Source organism: Ischnura elegans, chromosome X (assembly GCF_921293095.1).
Source record: "Ischnura elegans chromosome X, ioIscEleg1.1, whole genome shotgun sequence".
Classification (NCBI taxonomy): Eukaryota; Metazoa; Arthropoda; class Insecta; order Odonata; family Coenagrionidae; genus Ischnura; species Ischnura elegans.
The window spans coordinates 62013944-62037362 of NC_060259.1; the positions used below are offsets into that span (position 1 = coordinate 62013944).

General features: G+C 36.9%; 1 protein-coding gene across 2 annotated transcripts in view; it reads left to right on the forward strand.

Annotated features, from left to right (window-relative positions):
• LOC124171047 overlaps positions 1-23419 on the forward strand; it is a 64319-nt gene that overhangs the window by 21599 nt on the left and 19301 nt on the right. For both annotated transcript variants that reach the window (XR_006867632.1, XM_046550196.1), the window contains exons 7-14: positions 5538-5794; positions 9239-9399; positions 10175-10339; positions 10455-10577; positions 13049-13258; positions 15958-16084; positions 18975-19133; positions 21245-21375. Coding sequence is in view for 1 of the 2 variants with exons in the window: in XM_046550196.1 (XP_046406152.1) it covers positions 5538-5794; positions 9239-9399; positions 10175-10339; positions 10455-10577; positions 13049-13258; positions 15958-16084; positions 18975-19133; positions 21245-21375 (1333 nt within the window). In the remaining variant the exon portion in view is untranslated. The remainder of the gene's footprint in view (positions 1-5537; positions 5795-9238; positions 9400-10174; positions 10340-10454; positions 10578-13048; positions 13259-15957; positions 16085-18974; positions 19134-21244; positions 21376-23419) is intronic.

The following is a 23419-nucleotide window of genomic DNA, read 5'->3' on the forward strand; positions in this document are numbered from 1 at the left end:
CTTCCCTGTAACTAGAAGGAAAATTAAACCCACTCCTTGTAATCCTTGGATCACCAATGAAATTCGTTATTTCTCTCGCCTCCTTAGAGACACTGCATACACCTGCAAAAACTCCAACAACCCTGAACTCAAATCTCAGTACATTGAGCTAAAAAAACAATACAGAAAAATGATCTCAGAGGATAAACATAACTTTAACGACCAACGAATTTCTTCTGCTGATAATAAGTCCAAAGTCATCTGGAAAACTATAAATAGTTCTAAAATGAAGCAGAAACCCACCCACCTCCAGTTAAAAGATGAATCTGGTAATATAATTAATGATCCATCGAAATTAGCTGCAGCATTTAACGATCATTTCTCGCAACCCAATGGTTCAACTCCCACCCCTGGACGTCCATCTCACCAACCCAACTGTTCAACAGCTTCATTATTCCTTTACCCCTGCTCTGAAACTGAGTTAACCTCTATTATCCGCAAGTCTTGCTCTAAATTTTGTGCAGGTACTGACGAAATACCATATCACTTAATACGCCTGTCTTATGATTATATTAAATCACCTCTTCTTTTCCTTGTTAATGCCTCATTACAACAAGGAGCATTTCCTGATTCTCTAAAGGAGTCTAAAGTAATACCACTCTATAAGAAGAAGGGCTCTATCCATGATTTCAGCTCCTATCAACCCATTTCACTTATAAATCAGTTTGGCAAGGTTTTTGAATTAACTTTTTATAGAAGACTGACCTCTTATTTAGAGTCAAACAACTTCCTATCACCTTTTCAATATGGCTTCCGTAAGTACAGATCTACCAGTCATGCTATTGCCCAGGTAGTCGACAAAATTTTAACAGCACTAGACCGCAAAACGGAAGTACTTGGCATATTTTATGACTTCTCCAAGGCTTTCGACAGTGTCAACCACCGTATCTTGCTGAATAAGTTACCCTCTTTTGGCATAAGAGGTATTCCCTATCACTGGGTAGAATCATACCTCTCCAATAGATCTCAAATTGTCTCAGCGGTGTCGAATGGTCATAAGTTCAATTCTCTTCCGAAATTTCTGACCCAAGGTGTTCCTCAAGGATCTATTCTTGGCCCAATTCTATTTTTATTATACATAAATGACCTCTCCAACTTTGTATCCTCTGCAACTGGTATTCATCCAGTATTATATGCTGATGATGCCAATTTTATTATAACGTCCTCAACTGTCAAAGGGTTACATACAGCAGCCAACTTTGTCTCCGATCAGGTTCTTACTTGGTGTAAATTGAATTGTCTTAATCTCAATGTCACAAAATCCCAACTTATTTACTTCTCTAATTTCAACAAAACCCCTAGTTTGCTTAATGTTGACCTAAATGGAACATGTATTCCACAGGTTGACGACACCATGTTTCTGGGAATGAATATCGATGCGCATCTTTCCTGGGAAAAACTTGTCTCTAATCTAGCTGGTCATCTTAGCTCTAAGTGTTTCCTAATCAGATCAATTAGATCCACTGTATCCATTGATGTTCTTCTAATTATTTACTATGGGGAATTCTACCCCCATTTACTATACACCATTCTACACTGGGGCTCTTCACCCCATGCAGTGACCATTTTTAAAATCCAAAAAAGAGCTATACGTTTGATTGCAAACAAACCATGTAGAACCCCATGTCGCCCTTTGTTTAAATGTCTCCGCGTGCTACCCATTCCCTGTGTCTACATACTTTCTGTTTTATTATATGCCAAGTCAAACTTTAAGGACTTTGTGCTAAACTCGGATATTCATAACCAGGGTACTAGGCAGCACGGAGACTTGCATATCCCATTTGTACGTACTAAGAAAGCTATCTGTGACTTTAAAACAATGACTCTAAGGCTTTATAACAAGCTTCCGAAGAACCTAAAAGCTCCCATGAGTTTGTCGACCTTCAAAACTAAGTGTAAAAACTTTTTATTATCCAATTGTTTCTACTCAGTTGATGAATATTTATCTTTGTAACTGCCTTTGTATTTAAACTGCCATTTTGTATATAACTTGATTTTGTATTCATGACGTGCCATATACAATGTATGTACAATACTTGTCGTCTGGCAAATTAATAAATTATTATTATTATTATTAAAGGAAAGCATGTGGTTCACAAACAACTTCATTGATAATTCAGAACCAGTCTTGAACAACTGAGATCTGGAAGAGCAAAGAAGCACGTGGTTGAGTCCAGCCTTAAGCGAACAGATAATAGGCATGGTGGAAGGCAGCAGAACAGTTCCCTAAATAGCTGGGCTGCTGACTTTGTAATGGGTAAGGCGTTTCAAGAAAAGCGACGAGTTGCTTATTGATAGGTGAAGGAGCGGCAGACCTTGAGCCAGCCATGATTTGGAGGACATCATGATTTACTATTTGATCTAGGATAATCCTCTGTGTCGGTAGAGTAATTGTCTCATCCAGGGAGGCGTAGTTTGGATGCAGCTATGCAACGGTTGGAAGGCTGTTGTTCAGCGGAAACAATTTCATTAACGAATAGTCTTTTTGGGACTTCACCATGGAGGATGAGGAATACGCAGTATGAAACAAATTCTTTTAAGTCATAAATTGCAAAGTATTTTGTCCATTTTTTTATCAATTATGATATAAAGTGATTCAAAAGTGAATTAGATTGCATTGCGTATATCTGTGAATGACAGCCGGAGAATGAATGCATTGAGAGTTTGAAGAATATTTTATATATAGATTAAAAAGCCAACAGCAATCGAAAACAATTGATAAATTTGCAGTAATCAACTGATGACCCTTTGCATGACCCTTTGTCAATTACTTTAACACTGACAGTGGTTTTTTATGCGCCCCTCACTGCCAGGTTACGGATGCCATCTATTACAAATTTCTAACCTTCAAAATGTACTGGTCATTTGTAGGAATTATGCCTCTGATCCTACCCAATTCCTAACTTTTATATGTATGACTTATTATTGTTAAAAAATATATATAAAGCTGTTGTAGCGAATTTGAAGTACAGTAGAATCCTGATTTAAGGTTTTTCAGCGGGGACAAAATTTAAAACACTAAATGCGGAAAAACACTAAATGAGGACCTGCCATTTTTTTCAGGTTTTACGGTCTGTAATGACTGGAATGGCTTTTTATGAAAAAAAAATATTATTTTAAGTAACTAAAAGGTGCTGAATGCAGCAAAAAATTCTTTAATAAAATGTTCTCTGCCCTATGAAGGTTGGATAATACTTTTCAGGAATCAGCTAAAAAAATGGGTAGCAAAAATAAGTAATGAGAGGATGACAATTGTTTTAATGAAATATTTTAAGAAAATTCTAATAAACATCAACTTAAAAGCATTCCCACAGGGATTATTATTATGGACATTAGTGATTCCATTTTTATGCATATTTCAGTGGTCTCGATGAAATTTAGAATTTTTTCGGTAAAAGTGACATGTAGGTGACTATAGCATTTCTAATATAATAAGAAAAGGTGTAAGTAGGTACTCGAAAAATCATGAGGAATGAGTGAAATAAAGGGACAGCAGAAGATCGCTAATTCCGAATTCTCAACTACCGAATATCTAGTAAAAGGGAGGTTTTCTGGAATTTTGCCAACTTAACGTTTTCTGTTGCCTCGGCGAAACAAGGGATTTATGAGCCTTTAAAAAGCCTCCTATGCGCACATTTTGGATTTCGAGGTCATCCAAAAAAGTAGAATCTTATTTCTAGTATGCGTATAAGTCGATGGCGATTCAACTCGATGATAACACCAGATTCGTTGTCATATATCCGCGGCCTTATGCAGGTCGAATGGAGCCGGGAGAACTTGCTTACGCGGTGCCCTGATCACCTTGACTCGCCTTGTTTCTCGGCAGCTTTTAATAAAATTTGGTTGGACCTTGAATAACGATTAGCTAAACTCTGTTAAGTGAAAAGGTTTAATCTTCAACAGAACTGGATTTCATCCGAAAAGTTGTCAGTGCCTCTGGAGTTTGGCAGGGTTATGATGTCGAAGTCAACCACCAAGGGATACCTGCCGGATTTTCGTATTTTTCCGCGCTCATCTATTCTTCCGTGAGTATGCGGTGATTTTTTTTCTAGTATGAGCGATTTCTTTAGAGCCATGGACCGTGATAGTTCGTCAAAACTCCGATTGTCATTCTCTTTTGACATTAATTAGCACCAGATAAAGATTTTTGAATCGACAGCGATATCAACCAGCCGCATGTCGATAAATTGGCTCCGGGATGTCTAAATTACGATGTAAAATAATGTTGTTCCGTAGGGAAAGAATGCTCTCACTCACGGTCATGACAGGGGAAACACTTCCTCTGTTCTTTCGCTGTTCCTCCGTGGAAACTGACCTTGGAATGAATTATAGAAAGAATCTTCTAGTGAACTGCGCAATTGATATTGGGCCTCCTCTTTTGAACAGAGAAAGTAGCCGACTGAAAAAATTTTGGGCTAATAATCGACTGCCCGTAGGGAGTAGAGTTGAAAGGGGCATAAGCCATCAATTGAAAACATAACGAGAAAACCATTATTGTAGCGGCCCTCGGAGGATAACTCGTGTCATCAGTCGTCACGTATCATCGAAGTCAAGTTCAAGAAGTGAAGGATAAGGTAGTTCGAGGTTATTAAGGGATGACTTTGCTCCATTAGATCGGATCTGATACTAAAAGTGCCTGGTGTTTGGATGAGAAGGGGAGCGAAACATTACGAGAAGACCCAGCTTGCGAGTTGAAGGTCGCAGCGCTGCGCTCGCGGAAGAAAGCAGTTGAAGAAGCGTTCCCCGGTAGATTCTATCGACTCTTGGTAAACTTTCATGAGACTGTTCTTGTTGATGAGCATAATTTCGAAGATTTGGATGTACCGTCATGAAAAAACGTTAAATCGGGCAAAAAAATCTTGAGCGGGACAAATTTTTACGACCATAAATGCGGAAAAACGCAAAATGCGGAAACACTAAATACGGATAATTTTTACATTGTCCTAGTAGGGAATGAATCGGGACCCAAAAAATAAACGCTAAATGCGGAAAAACGTTAAATGCGAAGACGTTAAATCCGGATCCGACTGTATATAAAAAATACAAATGAGTGAACGACTTGAAAAAAATATTACCAATTTTTTCCACATCCGTGACTCGATCTCACAATCACCGCCATCTCAGTCGCACATTTACTCCACTTGTCCATCGCAGCTACTTGAAAGAAAGGTATTATTGTAGACACATTTAAAACCAACAGTGAAAATTGAGGCAAGTACGCAGTAAATGCACACAAAATAATCATTAAATTCTAAATAAATCAAGGCAGAATGATCAATTAGCAAGTAGCATCTCCCTTTCTATGAATTTATCATCACGAGCAGGAGAAATATTTTCGTATAATGACCAAGGAAAACAAAAAGAGTTAGGGAAACTAAAATTTCTCTAGAAGCAGAAGTGGCACCACAAAATTTGTCCTAAAACTTTTGAAAGTTACTGTACATTTGAACAGGAGCCAGCTATAATCGCAGTAATCCTGTAAAAAATTTATATTACAGACTATCTTGGCAATTGGAAGAGAACCGTGGTATATGTTTGTGCGGCGATTATTATGGTGGAATGATGCTTGTGGAACGCTTACCATGTGACTGTGCGGGAGTTATAGGATACATTATGAGATATAGTGACCCATTCTATTTTGGGTATCACTACCTTGAAAGCTTTGAAGGTTATCCAACGGAGAGGAATTTCATCCTATTTGACGCTGAGGGTATGGAAACCGTGTCTTGCATGGCATGGCATCCAGTATACACGGGTAAGTTTTGTTGGATTACATTGATTTTACTTGTCTTAACCATTCTTTTGCTTTTCATTACTTTTCTGCTGCCACTCCTGTGATTATTCTTTGAAGCTCCCACTAATTCCATATTTTTTTTGGCTCTTTTTGAAATGCTTTTCCCGACTTTGCACATTTTTTTTCCAAAGGATTTACTATTTTAAATTGTCCCGGAGGTGGCAGGGTAAAGTCCTTGCCTGCTGATCCTTGGGTCATGGGTTCGAGCCCAACAAGAGTGGGTTTATCCCTGCTCAGGATATGGGTGTTTGTAGGGATATGCGAGTACTCGAAAATTCGAGTTGAGCGGAGTAGTTAGTACTCGATCGGAGAGATTCGAGTAGTATTACGAATGTCGAGTCGAGTAGTTTCGATTACAGAGCTGTCGAGGCCAGTAAGTTCAGAAATTTGCCGACTGGAGGCGCTATCATTGAACTTATGTAATAACATCATATTTAAAGTGGATTAGTCAATACAATTCCTTGAACTGGGTGTTTCAGCTTTTGTATACATAGGAGTCGACCACTAGAGTAGTCGACGTGGGTGTTGAGTAGCTTTTCGTCAGCTGCGGCATCCGACCGTCTTCCGCCCCGGTGCATTGGCGTATTTGGAGTAATCGGAGTGGACCACAGCATCAATTATACTTTCTCATGCGATAATTTTATACCCTACCGTACTTTCTTTACTCAAACATCGAGGGAATACGTAGAAATTGTTAGAATTTTTATGGAAAAAATGAAACCTTTAGGTTTTACCGGGCAATGCCAGTTTTTCCCGGTGTTTGACGTCACAAGTAGTCACATCTCTTAGCCTTTTTGAGCTCTAAGTATGTCCAATGCTAATTTTTTGTTAATTCCTTAATTTCATTTAGTTTCCCTCTTGAACTAGCAGAAAATAGTTTCTACGGTTGATTAAAAGAAGTAAAAAATAAATAAAACATCTTTTTTTAATCTACAAAGTTAAGCTAAGTTCTATAGTTTGTTCGCTTCGTCCACTAAAATTCCATGATTATTTAAGATCCAAATAAAGCATTGATATAACTTTTAATAAAACTTCCCACAACTTCTATAATAGCATCCTTCAACAATAGGATGTTATTGTCTAGCATTGAAGGATGTTATTATCTAGCATAAATAATATTGTCATCATCTTGAAAATTTTCTAAAGTAGTGCCCCCGCACCTCCCACTTACCCTGGCGGGTATTCCACACCCCCATACACCCCAGTATTAGTCGTGCCTAAAACCTCCCCCAGCCTTAATTCCTAGCTGCGCCCCTGACTGAAGTAGTAGGATTCCTTCACCTCCTCATGGGAACCAAAAAGTAGTGGGTTCATTATGGTGGAATTCATCATTCCACAGCTAAAATTGTTTCACCAAGTTTTTTTTACTGTGTTGTTGATTGTTATGTTTATATGTTTTAATGGAACTGATAAAATTCAATTAACAAATTATTCCTATTAACTTGTAAATTATAATTTAAAAAGATGTCAAGATATTGGTTGTTCATGATTCACACGTTCTATCAATCTTTGAAGCTGGTTATATCTAGCCTCTTCCTACCATTATGTAAATGTGATTTCTATGAATGAAACTTCTCCATCGGCCGTAGTATTAATTCAATAAACATTCAGGTATATGTTTGCGGCATGCAGCGACGCACTGGTGTATGGACTATGGTATCTTCGATGTAAAGTAAAGTTATGTCTCAGTAATTACTCTGTCGATTTAAATTATGACTCAGAATTTAGGTGTGGGAAATTGGAAATGCTGAACTATGATTAAATTTATGTTTTGCCTTCCCTTATTGAGTAAATGTTGAGTTTCCGATCATAAGGGTTAGTTTCTGAGAGCAGTGCATCAGTTACTCCGCAATGCACAGGGTCGTTAATATGAATCCGGGAAAGCAGTTTACTAGGATAAGTCAAACCACTGTGTGATGTCGGTAACTAAATGACCAGATACCATTGCATGAAGTTCTGCTGCGCATAGGTTGCCCAGGAGGCAACTAGAACGTATGCGGTCTCTGAGCGTAACAGCATTCCAGCTCCGCACGCAATGTTTGGAAACCAGTAGCTCAGAGTGCTCTTAAAGTCAATAGGCACGCACGTGAAAACTGTTTGCAGGTCCGGGAAGCTGTAACTCCTATTCCTGCTCGTGACCAATCAGAATGCAGCCAACATGTTTTGGGTGATTCCATTGCTTTCTCTTATTTCATAGCAAAATCATAAATCACTGTATGAAATATGTTGTCATCTTTCAATTTTGTTTTGAAGTCGTACAACTGCCTCACCGCAGTGCCTATAATATTTTGCGAGCTCTAGTTGCTAATCTGATTTGTCACCAGACAGCCCATCATGCAGCATTGAGTCTTCTTCCCACGCGAAGTTATGGTGCATACTACTACAGATTTTGGTGGCAGCAGCATGTGTAGGTAAAGTTTAGTGGGCCTCCATCCAAACTGATCTTAATTACGGCACAAAAATTATGGTCACTGGTGACTGAAAATTTAGTTCCAATCGTTACAAAGAGTAAAATAGGGACTAAATAATAAGTACGCGGTCCTGGCAGTAAACATCGAAAGATTCATGTTACAATTTTGTTCAGATATGGCATTGTGGCTTGAGCCAGTTATCATTTGCAGCGGAGCTAAGCTCTAGGTTTGCGTTCTTCCCCAAGACTCGTTCCCTGTGGGCACTTTCCCCTCCTCTCTTCGCCATTCTCCGTAATATTATAAGAAGTGTATGAAAACTGACTTATATCTGTCTTCATTTTTAATTGTTAAAATTTTCTAGTAGCAAAGCTTTCCCAATAAGTTCACATGTAAATTTCATCGGGACTGCAAAAAACTATTTGTAATACCGAAAAATTTGCTATATCCATGTTCATAATATTTTGGTTATGCTGTGTTTTCTGCATTTCAACCTTTTTTTATGATGGTACTTGCCTAATATTTCTGTGTTCTTCCACAGCTTTTCTGTAATAATTTAAAGGGTATTACATTTTTGGTTGGACAGGTTGTTTTGATCCCTCATGGAATTTTTTTGACTACTAACATACTTGGATATAATTTTTCTCATGTAACCTCAAATGATTTCCGTGTCAAATGCAGTATTATGAATTCACTTCAAGCAGATATATTCTTGAATGAAACACACTCAGGCATTCCAACCGGGTCTGATTTGGCTCCATGTTGACGTTTCGACAGCTTTCTCCATTAGCATCAATTATCAAAAGAAAATAGAGATGGCACTTTTCCACAGGTTTATTTAGAGTACGATGCGTTGGTCCTTGAGGGCAATAGTGAAATAAGCTGTCAAAACATTGGCATAGAGCCAAATATGACTCAGTTGGAAGCCCAAGAGTGTTTTATTCACCTTACTCACCAGAAAAACCTGAAGTCCTTCTATTATGTTCTTATTTTCCAGATGTTGTGGCCATCGCCCATAGAGGATTTATTATCACTGAAAGAAGAGATTACTATCATGTTTATCCTGGTCCAGATGAAGATGAAATTTTGGAGTATGAACCACATCCAGAGCATGAGATAATTGAATGGAAGATAACCCGTGATGACTTTCAGAAAATGGTATTTATTTCCATTGAATAATATTGATATGAATGTTAGCTCTTTCCACTCTCAGATTTTATGGATGCTGCAGCTCTGCTGACTGGCCTTTTTCTTCATTGAGGTGGTTTATTCAATTACAGTAAAATCTGCTTTTGTCTGCTTATACCAGGGAAAGACATGGAAAATCAAAACTTACGGGTAATTCGTATGAAACATGTAATTGTTTTTAATCTTGAAATTGTGCAAAGCATATCTATATGTAAATGTATGTAGTGCTTAATCTTTGCTAAATTAAAAAATGTGCAATATTTTTTGCACCCTTAATTCCCTGTGAATATTGTTAGAAAGATGAAATTAATGGACAGAAGTTTGTCTGTAAGCTTTTGTTGAAGTAATGGAACTTTTTTCACCATCTGCTTATGAACGAAATAGCTATTTTTCAGTTAGTTTAGCATACTTATTTGAGACAACAACAGATTTTGCCTAGCCTTCACCTGAACTATACATTTATTCATTGCTATGCTCTAGGTGAAGCCATATGGGTAATTGAGGTTTTGTTGGAACTTGGGCTCCTCTCCCACATTGTAAGTGACCACTAATTTGTTAATTGCTTATTTTTCTATTTTTTGAATAAATTTCTTTTTTTCACTTCCTGATATCCTGACAAGTTTTAAGGGGTTATTCTTCTACAGTCAATCGTAGTTACCTTTGGAGTGTTTTTTGGTTTTATGGGTGTGTTAAACTGAAATAGAAATATAGACATACTAATCATATATGAATATTTGCCTTTCAGAGGATTATTTATTCTGACACTGAAGTTCGACATCTACAGTACAATATGGACTATCCAACTCTTCTTGCTGCAAGTAATACTCGTGGTCAAATAATGATATGGGACATGAATATCTATCCTGTTCCTGAAACCATTTTCATTGATTATATGAAATCCTTATTCAGTGTAAGCTTCTAAATAATTAACAAAAAATTTTATCCCTATTTTGTTGAAATCCTTCATGAATTTTATGAATGGAGCACTGCCGTTATTAACATACTGTTCATCTGTTCTTTTACAGAGTGAAGTTGTACCTTGGTTTTATATTCCACCTACTATTGCATACATTACTATCGAGTCATGTGAAGTTTTTTCTCACCGTGACGAAATTTATGACATGCAGTGGGTCCCAAGTAATAGCAGGGTAAGGGATGTTACTCTTTTTGCTGAATATCGATAATAGTCGAAAATTTGGGATTACTTTATAACTAACTGTTTATGTTTATTGCTACTTTTCAAATGATTTACCCTAATCATAATGCTGTATTCTGTGCTGCTTTAGTGCAGTAATCGTGACTGGTAATTGTTTTAATCATGGAATCGAAATATCTCTGCATCGTTCCCTCCTGGCAGTTGGGGGCTAAATTTTCCCACTGTGTGATTTTAGACATCCTCTAACAATGTTGAAAAGTTATCGAGCTTAGTAAGTAAAGACAGTCGACCAAAGCGTAATATATTTGCCAGGTTTTTACTTGTCTGTTACGCTGAAGTTGACAGTTTTTGTCTGGTGAATATCGTCATTATTTTATAGTCAAGAATTGTGTGGAAAATGTTCAATACATGCAGGCCATGGGCTAGCCTTGACTTTGAACACGAAGCTAAGTTTTTGAGCATGTGATCATAATCACAGTGAACTTAAGATTCATTTCTTCATGAACAGTCCAAGCCCATCTTAGCATGAATATGAACCTGAGGGTGTGATCCATCAGAAACCATGCCTAGCAATAGTTCTCACCTGTGGTATACTATCCATAAAATATATGGTATACTTTCCATTTACTTACTGTATTGGTATCTTCCTGAAGGTCTCACAGATCTTGTTATTGATCTTCGTAAAAGGTAATTTCCTATAACTAGAGATCCGTGAAATTTGCGAGACGCGATATCGTGAAATAAAGTGAAATACCGTGAAATCGGTAAATAAAAAGAAATTTCCCTTTTTTTGCTATTTTTACACAAATTAGCAAAAAAAACACATGTAATGAGTCATAATTGATTTAAGCCTAAGCCTTCATTGTTTCATGCTGCTGACGTTCATTTGCTCTATCTCATTATGATTCGGAGATCAATTGGATTGTTTTGTCTCGCGCATATTGTATTTGTGTAATATTGGGCGCTGTAGTGATGTCTCTGCCGGACTTTGCTGTTAAATTTATCACAGCCTCTCTCATTGATTCACATTTATCAATCCTAAAATTCTCGTAAAAATGCCTTCTCTCTCAAAGAATTAGATATTTTGAATCAATGATGTGCTGAAAGAAATTTAACACGGCCTCAGAAGAGCAGATGGGCTTTCAGACAAGCCGACTTTCGCTGCGTCCATGGCACAGTGCTGTGCTTTTAAATAACCATAGGTCTCTATGGATGTCTTCAAGCGAGTTGAATCGCTCTGTTGATGGCACGGCGCCGTCAACAGCACGCCGTGGTCATCACAGTGTTCATTTCAATCCAGCCGGTGATGGCTATCTTCAGCGTGAAATACACACAGTTCTACTTTGAAGCGGCTTTTAGATGAGACAACTCTCTGGATTTCACAGCATCATGCCGTGAACGGTGGCCGGCGGAAAGTCGTCTTGTCTGACAGCGGCCTAAGGTCACGCACCTGGCACGCATCACTCACTGTGATGCAGTAGACAGTGTTAGTGGAAATTTGTAGCTGGAAAACCTTAAGGGTGGGCCTAATGTAAGAATTTTGTAGACTTAAATACGGCCGCTGGCCGGAAGCACTAGCAGTTGGGGGAAGGAGGGAAGTAATGGAGAGGATAGGAGGAGAGAGAGTTCTACTTATTAGCAGACGGATCTTCGGATATTCGACACTCCACTGGGCTTCAATGGAAAAAAAAGGAGAAGAATGAAGCCAGAAAATGCTGAAATCCTCACCATGGTTGCATTTTCCTGGTATCGTATTTCTATTTTGCAGTAGTCTGGATCCATGGAATTTGTGTCTGTGTTTTTGCATTTGAATATGTACTTCAAATGCAAAAACACAGAAAGTCTAACTTTGGATTTTAATTTGTTTTGCAGATTTACCTGTGGCAAGCTTTTGTTTAAAATGACAGACTTCTCTGAAAAGCATTTTTCTCTCCACATTTGTCTAGATTAGTACTGTGAAATTGAAAACAAATTTCAGTAACATTTTGTTAATTTTTGCTACAGTCTTCCTCACAGACACTATTATTAAATTGAAGTGTTCATGGGGCACCTTTTCTTGCTCACTCTATGATTTGACGAACTTGAACCATTTCCTTCATTTGGTGTTATCAGAAATTCAGTACAATCCAAAGTGTTTAAATGTTATGTTTAATGATTAGTTATAGTGAGTGACAAATTATAATGAAATGCCTAGAAATCGGCAAAAATTGTGACATTGTAATGACACTGCCAAGATTTTCTATAACACTGTAATCAAGTAGTTTTAAAACAAATTTTAGCAAAAAGTAAAGCCACTTTCACGGACCTCTGCCTATTGCACCTACTCGATGCTGAAAGTTATTGAGTACTGCAAGTTCAATCAGTCAATTTTGGTGAATTTATGTTATTATGAAGTACCTTTTTATTTGTACTATTTATGGGAGTTATTGGTTGGTTAAATTCAAACTGTGTTATTTTTTCTAGATGCTCGATGTTGGCACTATTGATGTAAGCTGTAAAGTAAGATCAGGTCTTATAGTGACAGCATCTGGAGATGGAACTGTTGGTATATGGGACTTGCAGTTTGTACATCCTAATATGAAAGATTGGAGGCATCGTCTAAGAAGAGCATTTTTTGTTAGCCGTGACGTTCATCCATTTTATCAATATGATAGGACCATGCAACCCATACAGGTATGTCAGCTAGACTGAGAAATTTTATTGCATAAAATATGTGTCCTCTTCCTCAAAAAGAAAGTCAAAGCAGTGATAGCAGTAATGGTTATACTGGGACAGGTTTTACACAATGTTACAAATATTTATGAAGTGTGTATTCACAGCACATTTTTACTCATTTTCATGCAATCATTCCAATTGAAAGTTATTCTCTTAGTGGCATATTTAATGGTGATATCTTTTTATCATTGCCGAGGCTGTAGCCAGAAAGACTTTTTTGGAGGATTTACCTGTGGAGGGACTCTACATTTTGAGGTGGGTTTGGTTGGAGGTGGCTGAATCAATGGGCTGGATTATACTAAAATATTTTTGGTTAAATGTACATGATGCATGTTTCACATTTTGAGTATCAAAGTCAAAGTATCTTCATGATATCATTTACTTACAAAATCAGTGTAGAAATAGAAATTGTATTTTGAAAATTTTCTTTGCTGTGGATAACTTTTGTAAAATCTTTTTCTGTGCTGCTTTTACTTGAGGAGGGCAATTAGGTTTTATTTTAATGGTAATCAAAAGCAACCCTTAATAATCACCACTCATTGCTAATTCTGTAGGTTGTAATACCATTGCTTTTGATTCCTGCTATCAATGTCTGTGAAAACCTGTTGGAATTTCTCTCTCCTAGTGTTACTCCTTATTCTTGGGTTTTCGGCATTCAGTCTCTCTACTAGTGTTGAATTTGCATCTTTTAGCTGATATATGCTCTGAAATTCAATTAAAATGTAGAGATCCCTTACATAGTTTAAGTCTCTCTATCATGGGAGAGGGTGGGAGTAACTAGGTGCCCTCTCCAGCGTCACTTGAATAGACTGTTTTGCAAAGTATTTTATATTTTACTGAATTCAGAGGCAGGCAGTCCATTTTGCACATTAGCATATAAGAATCCACTTTTGATTGTGATGCCAAAATTAGATAACCCTTTTTTAAAGAATGTAAACTGAGCTTATTTGCGTTGAGTGCTCCTGCTTATCTCTTACTTTTGCGATTTGTCCTGTTGTTTGTCTCTCTCTACTACAGAATTTTATGAATATTAAAGGAGCTTAACACAGGAAGGACCAGGGTTGTATGAGTGCTTAGATGGACCATTACCCATCATTTTGACTGTTAGTTAATAATTGAAATATTTCCTCGTATATGTTAGATTGAATTGGTTACTTTATTAAATATAACCTTTTCCTTTATTTATAAATGCAACTGTGTAATTTTTTACCGATCGTTTTGCAATAAAAAACTTTAAATGAACAGCGATTACTTAGCTCTTGCATTCCCTGCCCTGACCTACCACATGCCACTCGGCATGGCAGTCATGCGGCTTATTTCCACTCAAAATGTAATAAGGAATGTTAAATGCAAAAATGCGCTAACTAAAACATTAAAATGGCCAAACGTAATATTGTGTAGTGATTTCCTTAATAAAACATGCGTTTCTGTTACAAATAAAGTGGAAATGCTTAACCAGTCCTTTTCTCGGGTATTGGTCTTTAAAGGTAGACAGATGATATAGCTCCATTTCTGTGTGAAACTTTAAATTATATTTCAACAGAATACATACCATAGAAAAAAAACAAGCCAGAAAAAAATGAAGGTGACAGGAAAAAAATTCTGGGCAATATGATCCAGTAAATAGAGATTACCTGTCAAAATGTTGGGTCTGTTCCATCCAGTGTTAAGAGTTAGCGTTTGATTATCCCTATGCCAACAGCAAAGAAAAAATTCTTTCTCCGAATGTTTATCTTCCCTCCTCCCACTTCTTCCTCTAACCTCCCAGCCTCTTGCTTGTCTTACTGCATCATCTATTATAGAAATGGCCAAAATGTATGAAGTTGCTGGATATGGTACTTTCCTGGCGAATCTTGTTGATTAAGTCTTCACGGGAAATCATTCCCCGGAAGACGATGGCAGAGAAGGCCATTGAAACATTGGCAGCAATGTCCATCCTTACCCGTCTGATTTCCCATGAAGACTTCATCAATATGAAGTTGCCGTGTGAATTTGACATACTGTATATGTCTGAATATAGTCCCCCTTTTTTCCAAAAATGCCTGTGGTAAAATTAAAGGGGGGACTATATTCAAACGCATTTTTTTTTAACTTTTCCCGAGACTGAAGCCTCAAAATTAGGGGGGGGACTATATTCAGAGGGGGACTATATTCGGAGAAATACGGTACTTAAACTGGAGCCAAAGTTTAGCTGACTATACTATTCATTCACATTTCTCTATGTTGCTGTTCATTGTCTACACATTGAGTTATGGTGACTGGCTTTTGGAGTGAAAATTTTTAGCTTACAAAAATTGGCGTAAAATTTTTGCTTTACTTGACTGTACCATTCATTCACATTTTTCTAAGCTGCTGTTCATTGTCTATACATTGAGATATAGTGACTGGGGTGAAAATTTTTTGCTTACAAATTTTGGCGTAACATTTATGCTTTGGAATTTTTTCTCTCCATTTTTGTCATTCTTGGTTTACTCACTTGAGTGGAACCAATTTTGAACATTTTTTATCCTCTTCTTCTACTGAGCAAGTATTTTAGCTGTGGGCTTTTGTGCAACTTTTATTGCTACATCATATTTTATTCTAGTTTTGTGCTCAGTATTTTTATACGCTTTTAATTGCATTTTAGCTCAAGTGTAATTACTTATCATTTTTTTTAGTTTGTGTTAGCCTTTTTGAATGATGACCCAATTCCAGTGACTGCAGTCAGTGTTAATAACATGCGACAATGGGTGGTTCCTGGAGTATATGAAACCGATTTCATTGAATATAAATCCATGACTGTTGGTAATGTATAATACTAACTTTTAATATTATTAATATCCTTCTGTACAGAACAAAGTGTCTGGTCTCCTTTGGTACTGAGTGTCCTGTGGAAGTAAAATGCAAAAGTTTCTAAATGTGTTTTAACCCTTTTAGTGCGGCGTGCCGATATATCGGCTTTTACGTTATTGTTGTTAAATTTGAGGACATTGAAATAAAAAAAACTTATATATCAGTAAAGGTATAAAAATGTTGTGATTATTGTCCAATTTAATCTCATCAATTAAAAAAAAAAACACTTAAAGATATTTAAAAATTTACTATATAATGTTTATTTTTCCTAGTTGCTACATTTTATTAAAACACCCTCCACATTTTTCGACTGTACCCCGGGAAGAAGGATATCACTAAAAGGGTTAAGAATATATACTTACATGAACTGCTACCACCAATTTTTCTCTGGGAATAGTATGGTAGATATGTATAGATTATGATGTATGATATTTGGCCAATTCTGGGGTGAAGTATTTGAGTAAAGTTGATGGACAAATTTGAAATTGTTACATTTAACAATAATAGTAAATAGGATCAAATCTTCTAAATTATTACCTAAATGTATTGAACAAAGTGTGAGCTTTGAAATTACTTAAAATTCATGGCTCTACGATGTTGGAAGCAGAAATGTAAAGAATGATATGACTCGAGGCATGAATTTTGGCAAAAATATGAAAAAAATGAAACTGAGTGTGTAAAAATCGTATTTTTTTTAACCGCAAAATTGTCTTCCTGTTGATTTGAGATGGAATGACCCATGTATGCATGTTTTCATAAGACCTTGGTTGGGAAAAACTCAGTGAAAAAGTATGTCTGTATGAGCTCTCAGAAAATTTGTGGAATTTTTGGTGGCTCCACCTCCTTCCTCAGAAGTAGAGGTGAAAGTGGAAATATGTTATCAAATGTAATCAATGTCAATGTAATTAATTTGAGGGAATTGAGGTAGAATTGGTAGGATCGAGGCCACCAATAGGAAGATTCTGACAACATGAGGGGCCATGGCATTTTGGACCCTGGAAAGGAGTGCTAATGGAGTTATAAGTTCTAAAAAGCTATTTTTCACCTTAAATGTTAGCAAATTTTTACTGTGCCAAATTTATGAAATCTGGCACATGATTGTTATTAGTCTATAATTTTTTTTTCAGAGTTTTTATTAGCTATTTGGACCTTTTGGCCGTAGTATGAGGTCAAATAATGAAATAAATTTTAGCCTCTAGGGGTTTAAAATGTCAGAACATTCAAGTCATACGAAGGCAGAATTTTGTGCCATGACTTTTTTTACAAAGTGTCCTCGGACATGGGGATCACAACTGAAACCCTCTTTGCATAAACAAAAGTTGTAAACAATTTTGACCACAAAATGTCTGCAGTGAAGGCCAAATTGATGGCAAAAGCAAGGATTTTAATTTTTCAAAACATCTTGGATGAAACTAGGGAAATAAGAGGATTTCGATGAAGTGTAGGTTAACATATTTGGAATGTTCTTTACAGAAAAATATCTCCTTCGGTATCATTAGGATCATAGGTCACAATGAGTCGGAAAAAAATTGGTAGGCAAACGCGACAACGGAAGAGTTGACTTATATATGAAAGCCAATTATGAGGTATTCCCATGTACCAGTGGTGGATACACTTAAGGGGGGCGCAAAAGATATTTTGAGCTACCTTTACTTTCATTGCAATAAAAAATAATGACGTCACATCCAAAGTTTAAGAAAGTTTCATTTCAACTGATTGTACAAATATAGAAGACATTGCCATCTTAAGCATAAAAAAGTTACATTTGTGGTTCTGTAACGTTCGGCAGTGCAGGCGACCCCGCAATGGGGGGGGGGGGGGCACGCTCCCCATCTGTATCCGCCACTGCCATGCACTCTCCAAAATCCTCAAAGTCAAACCTTGATCAACTGCTACACTCATGTTCCTCAGCTACCTTCTGCACCAGAGGTCTCTCTTGATCACATCACCTGGGTACTTTTCCAGCTATGCTACGTTGTCAAAACCTTCCTTAGGCCTTGTAGAATGAAGCAAGGCCAGAACAGATACATTTTAGCACTCACTAAATGACAATTGATGGATAATGGCATGTTTTGCTCTCCCATATTTAAAATTAAAAGTTGCAGAAGAGGTGACTTTGCTTGGTGTACTAGCCAGACTGGTACATCAGTAAGTTCTGTAAAATCAAGGCTTATGGGATCAAAGTTTTACTGCACACCCTCACAATTTATTTCCAATTGAAATAAAATACTAAAGAAGCATTACAAAAAACCTATTTTAGAAATTATTTTCACATCCTACACTGCACCCCTCTGTGGTATTATTGGCATGCTTATCTCGTTCTTCAAAAATCGTATGGGGAGAAGGATGTTTTGGTGGCTTAATTGGTATTAGTATTCAATGAAAAATCCTGTTTCAATTCTGCAAAAATAGATAGATATGGTTGTGTGAGAAAGTACATGCTGTAAAGGGCAGACCATTGAGTTCCCCTGTTTAAGACAAGTGATGGTCCTCTATTGAATTTTTCCTATTGTGTTCTCTGGGTTTGGCTATGGGCAATGCCACCAGGTATGCATTGTAATGTATGCTCCATTAAAGCATCTGTAAAATATTGTTGTCATTAATTATAAACTCTTGTCCTTGTGTAAAAATTATTCTTTGCTTAATGAAAACAAGGTTTTCTTATTTGGCCAAATGTAATGTCATTCTTTTAGGTGGGAATTATTTAACGTGTGTAGTATCTTGGCATGTAGGTTGTAAAGCACTAATTTTTGTTATTGATGTTTCATACGCCTAGCACTTGGTGAGCCAAGACTGTCTTCAATAATGAAATGCTTCCTATTTTCTATTTTCAAAACTTTAGTTCTGAAGAGGCAGCGACCAATAATGCATGCATGTATAACTGCTGGACTTGCTAATGGGCACATTATTGGCATGCTGCCTGACACTGTTAATTATGAATTCAAGAAAGGCTTGGAGAATCCAGATTTTTACAAGGAATTATATTTGATACCTGAAGGGGGTAAGTGTATGGACCAATATGAAGCCATTTCAAATAGGTTTGCCTGATAAGCCTTAATGTAGTGTGATATTTTTATGCCAGGAATACCCTGGGAAAGCCATGTTTCTTTCTCAACTGATGTCTATGGTTGTTTCTTTTGTGGAAGGCAGGTACTTTTGTCTTCTATCTCCTGGTGATGGAAGGTATTCTACCTGTGGTGGTTCATGCTGGTTCTCAAATATCCTTCCACAATGGCAACAAGTTCCCAATATTTTCCCACATCTCTCTGTACCTTTTTATGAATAGAATAGAATATATTTATTTGCCCAAAAGATACAATACAAAAGGTAGACCAAAGTAAGTATATGGGGCACGTCATAGAAAATGTATATACATAAATACAATCAATGAGTAGATGCCAGATAGTCATTTACTGAGTAAAAACATTTATCTAGTAGATAAGAGTTAACTTGTTGTTTGAACACCAAAAATCTTTTTTCCTTTTTAATATTTAGTGGCAGATTATTATATAACTTTACATACATTGCATGGAGCCCTTTCGAAGTTGCACTTAGGTTTGACATTAAAACATGCACATCATCACAACTTCTTGTCTTATACGAATGATAAAATTTATTTGTTTTAAATTCAGTAAGGTGTTTACTAGTATAAAGCGCAGCATTATAAATATACACAGAATGAAAAGTTAGAATTCCCAGTCTCTGAAAAAGAGGTTTACCATGTGCCCTATAAGACTCGTTACATATGGACCTAATTAACTTTTTTTGAATTAAGAATATATTCTTTGCTCTAGAGGAATTTCCCCAGAGTATAACGCCATAAGAGATCTGGGAATAGAAGATACCGTAGGACAGAGTTATGAGCACATTTAGGCTGACAGTATGCTTCAGTATGAAAATTCCTTTAAACTAAACAATCTAAAAGTTTGAACAATCCCAAACTGGGTATTCATTGGCAAATGACCATCCCTTGCCCACACCTAATGTAACAACACCACATGAACACCACACCTAATGCAAGTGAACGCTGAAAAAAACCTGCCAGAAGTACTTAGCCAGTTTCTTCCCCAGTGACTGTACCCATCTGAACAGACCAAAAGCTGATGTCCATTAACATCTTCAACTTGGCAGAATGTTTTTTTGGGTTTTACAGGTGGTTAAAATGTTTTTTGCTTTTTCAGATACATATTATTTTCCTCTATATTCATCAAGTGATCAGTGATAATGGTAAAAAAAAATTCCTGGTTGGTATCCATGATTTTGAAATGGACCACATTTTTTGTCTTTTACCCCCAGATAGAACCGGACAGTGTTTAATGTGTAGTGGTGTACACACGTTAATACTTGCAGTATGCTGGCATCTATGTTGTGATCTTGTATTTAGACTTCTCAATGTCCAATGTAGTCATTCTTTCGGTGAAATTGAATTCTGAAGCAATTTAAGTAGCATAAAGTACTGACTATTGAATGCATTTATTTTTATTGAATTATTTTTGAGAATCAGAATTGCAACGTGAAATTGCAGTCACCTTTCAGAAATTTGGCCCCTATGGTTCAGCAAAGGGGTAAAAAATTTATGTAAATTTCAGAAGGAATGGTATTACCCCTGCTACTTCTGTCAAACTAAATTTTCTCTTGAAGAGCATATGAATTTTACTGTTTTCTAGGAATTGAGAAGTATGGTTTGGCATACATTTATAGGTGTTATTTTCTCATAAAATATGTTCATACTGAATTAAAATGCTACACATTAAATAGTACAGTTATGTAAATAAAACGTTCCATCCATCAAATGAATTCTTTTTCTGGTTGCTTTCTCATTGTGCTCAATACAAATGATTATTTAGCTTACAAAACTTCTATTTCTTGCATAAATGTTATTTATTCATAGAATATGTTAGTATCACTCTTTCTTCTAGTAATTAATATGTCATATAGATTTTTAAATTACTCATTTTATCTCACTGGAATAAACGTAAATTTGCTTTTTGAACTTTTTCGCTCAAGTGTGGATCCAATTTGCTCATTAAATATAAGAGCTTTCTCCTCCTGAATCAATTTGTAGCTGTAATTTTCTGTTTTCATGGAAAACTTCTTGTATATTTACTCCAGAGGAGCACATGCATTACCAGTGTTTCAAACATGAGGGGATGATTTTGTGTTTGAAACGAAGCCGCTTTGCAGATGATCTAATACTTTCAGTCAGCCAAGAGTCCCTATGCATTTGGAAGGAACAGTCAAAGGTAAGATAACATGGTAAAATTGTGATAGGAATGCAATTATTATTATTAACCCTTCTTGTGCCAGCCTATTTTGCGTGGTATGCTGAAGAATACCAGGGCTTTTTTGGCAAATTTGTCAGTTTACACTTAAAAATTTATGTATCGACTAATATGCATTTTCAGAAACTAATTCTTCCGAAGAATCTATTAGGGTTAAGCCTTGTTAACCCTTAAGGGTGCGGGAAGGTATTTATATGTATTGATCGCTGACTGCAGCATTTACCCAAAATTTTTATTGCTACCTGGATATCTTCCACTTGGGCACTTTCTCTCACTTTAAGGATTGCTAAGGGGCTTACCTCTACCAGATCAGCCATCGTGGCAGGGGATGCCTCCTGCACAGGGGGTCTCTTCTACACTGGCTGACAGCTAAAATCATGAACTTCCGCATCCCAAGGTTTAATTTTGGGTTGAGGTTGCTTAAGCGTTGCCAGTGTCATTTGGTGCTGTTGTTTTAAAAGCCCTTTTTTCCCTCACTCAGTCACTTCATTAATGTATGCACAATCACATACAGTGGCAGATTTATTGGGGGGTTCATGCCTGCCCCCCAAATTTTATCAAACATTTTCATTTTTTGTTAATTCAACAGTGTTTGTATCCTTTAATGTCTAAAATTGTTTAATTCCTTCAGTTGTTATGAAGAAAAATGAAATTTTAGTCTCCAAAATGCGTAAAAAATGGGTATTTAAAAAAAAGTTTACCCAGGAGAATGACTTTCTCTCACATATTCCATACTCCCCCCCCCCCGCCTCCCCTCAATTTGATGTTGAATACCCTGATCACAGGATAATATTCTCAAGAATATGTATAAATTTATATTATGTCCCAGAGTTTCCCGATTGTTAATGCTTATGAATAAGCCACCAAAATGGCAAAATAATGGAGCACTCAGTGGCACAGGTGCATCGAATGCCACACCTGTGCGGTGACTATTTTCTTCCCTGAACAACGAATGCCGCACCGTTGAGGCGTGAATTTTCCTACCCTAACCAACGAATGCAGCACCTTTGCAGCATGAATTTTCCTACCCTAACCAACGAATGCCACAGCCGTGCGGCACAGGTCGAAAAAAAGTTACCGTGACGGACACAATAGACTCACGGACGCAGTCGTCCCATGAGATCCGGCTTAGTGCGAGCCCAGTCCTTTCTTCGGCCATTCAGGTCGACCCTTTCCTATCCTCTCCACATGGTCAATTACTGTTATTTGCAGTGTTTTAAGAAAAAAATATTTGTTGCTTACCTTTGAAATCCAATGCTAGAAATGAATTCATCTTTTTTTGCTGACCACATGAAAATTTCAAACGAAATTCTAAGGTTAATATCAACGGATTTATTGAACAACAATCGAAGATGCCATTGATGAATGCTTTTGGAAAATTTTGTGGTTCAATTCAAAGTTCGTTGTAACATTATTCCGTGTTTCTCATATGTCATTTCATTTCGAGTTCCCATATTCTACCATATCACTTGCCCGATTTCTTCAGATTTGGATTTGGGAAAATCTATTGCTTCTTAATTTTGCTGAGAAAATTTAAACCGCACATCAGTCGATTTGGATTAGAAATATACTAAATCCGTCAATCCATTAGTACTTCGTTTAAAATTTCTGCACATTCAGAAAAAAACACAAAATTCATTTTGAATGTAAAAAAATCGATGTGAACAACAAATATTTGTATATATTAAACGTTAACATTTCAGTCAGTTGACCGAGGACTCGTGCTGTTAAGGGGCTTTTAATCCTTCGGGGGTCTGGGACAGAGGCCGAGGAAAGGGATCGGCACCCTGCTGAGTTGGGTCCAAAAATGGTTAGCGAGGGAACCACTGCCTTCCGTCGACGTGAGGAAGCCTCGTACAGGGGAGCAAAGAAAATTTTCAAGAGACTCGTAACGAGGAAGAATTTCCCTCAACGAAGGTCCAGCCCGAAAGGGTTCAACTTTAAAAAATTTCTGAGCTCTGGGGGGTGGGAGTTTATCCCCCAAAACTGCACCACTGCTGTCAGC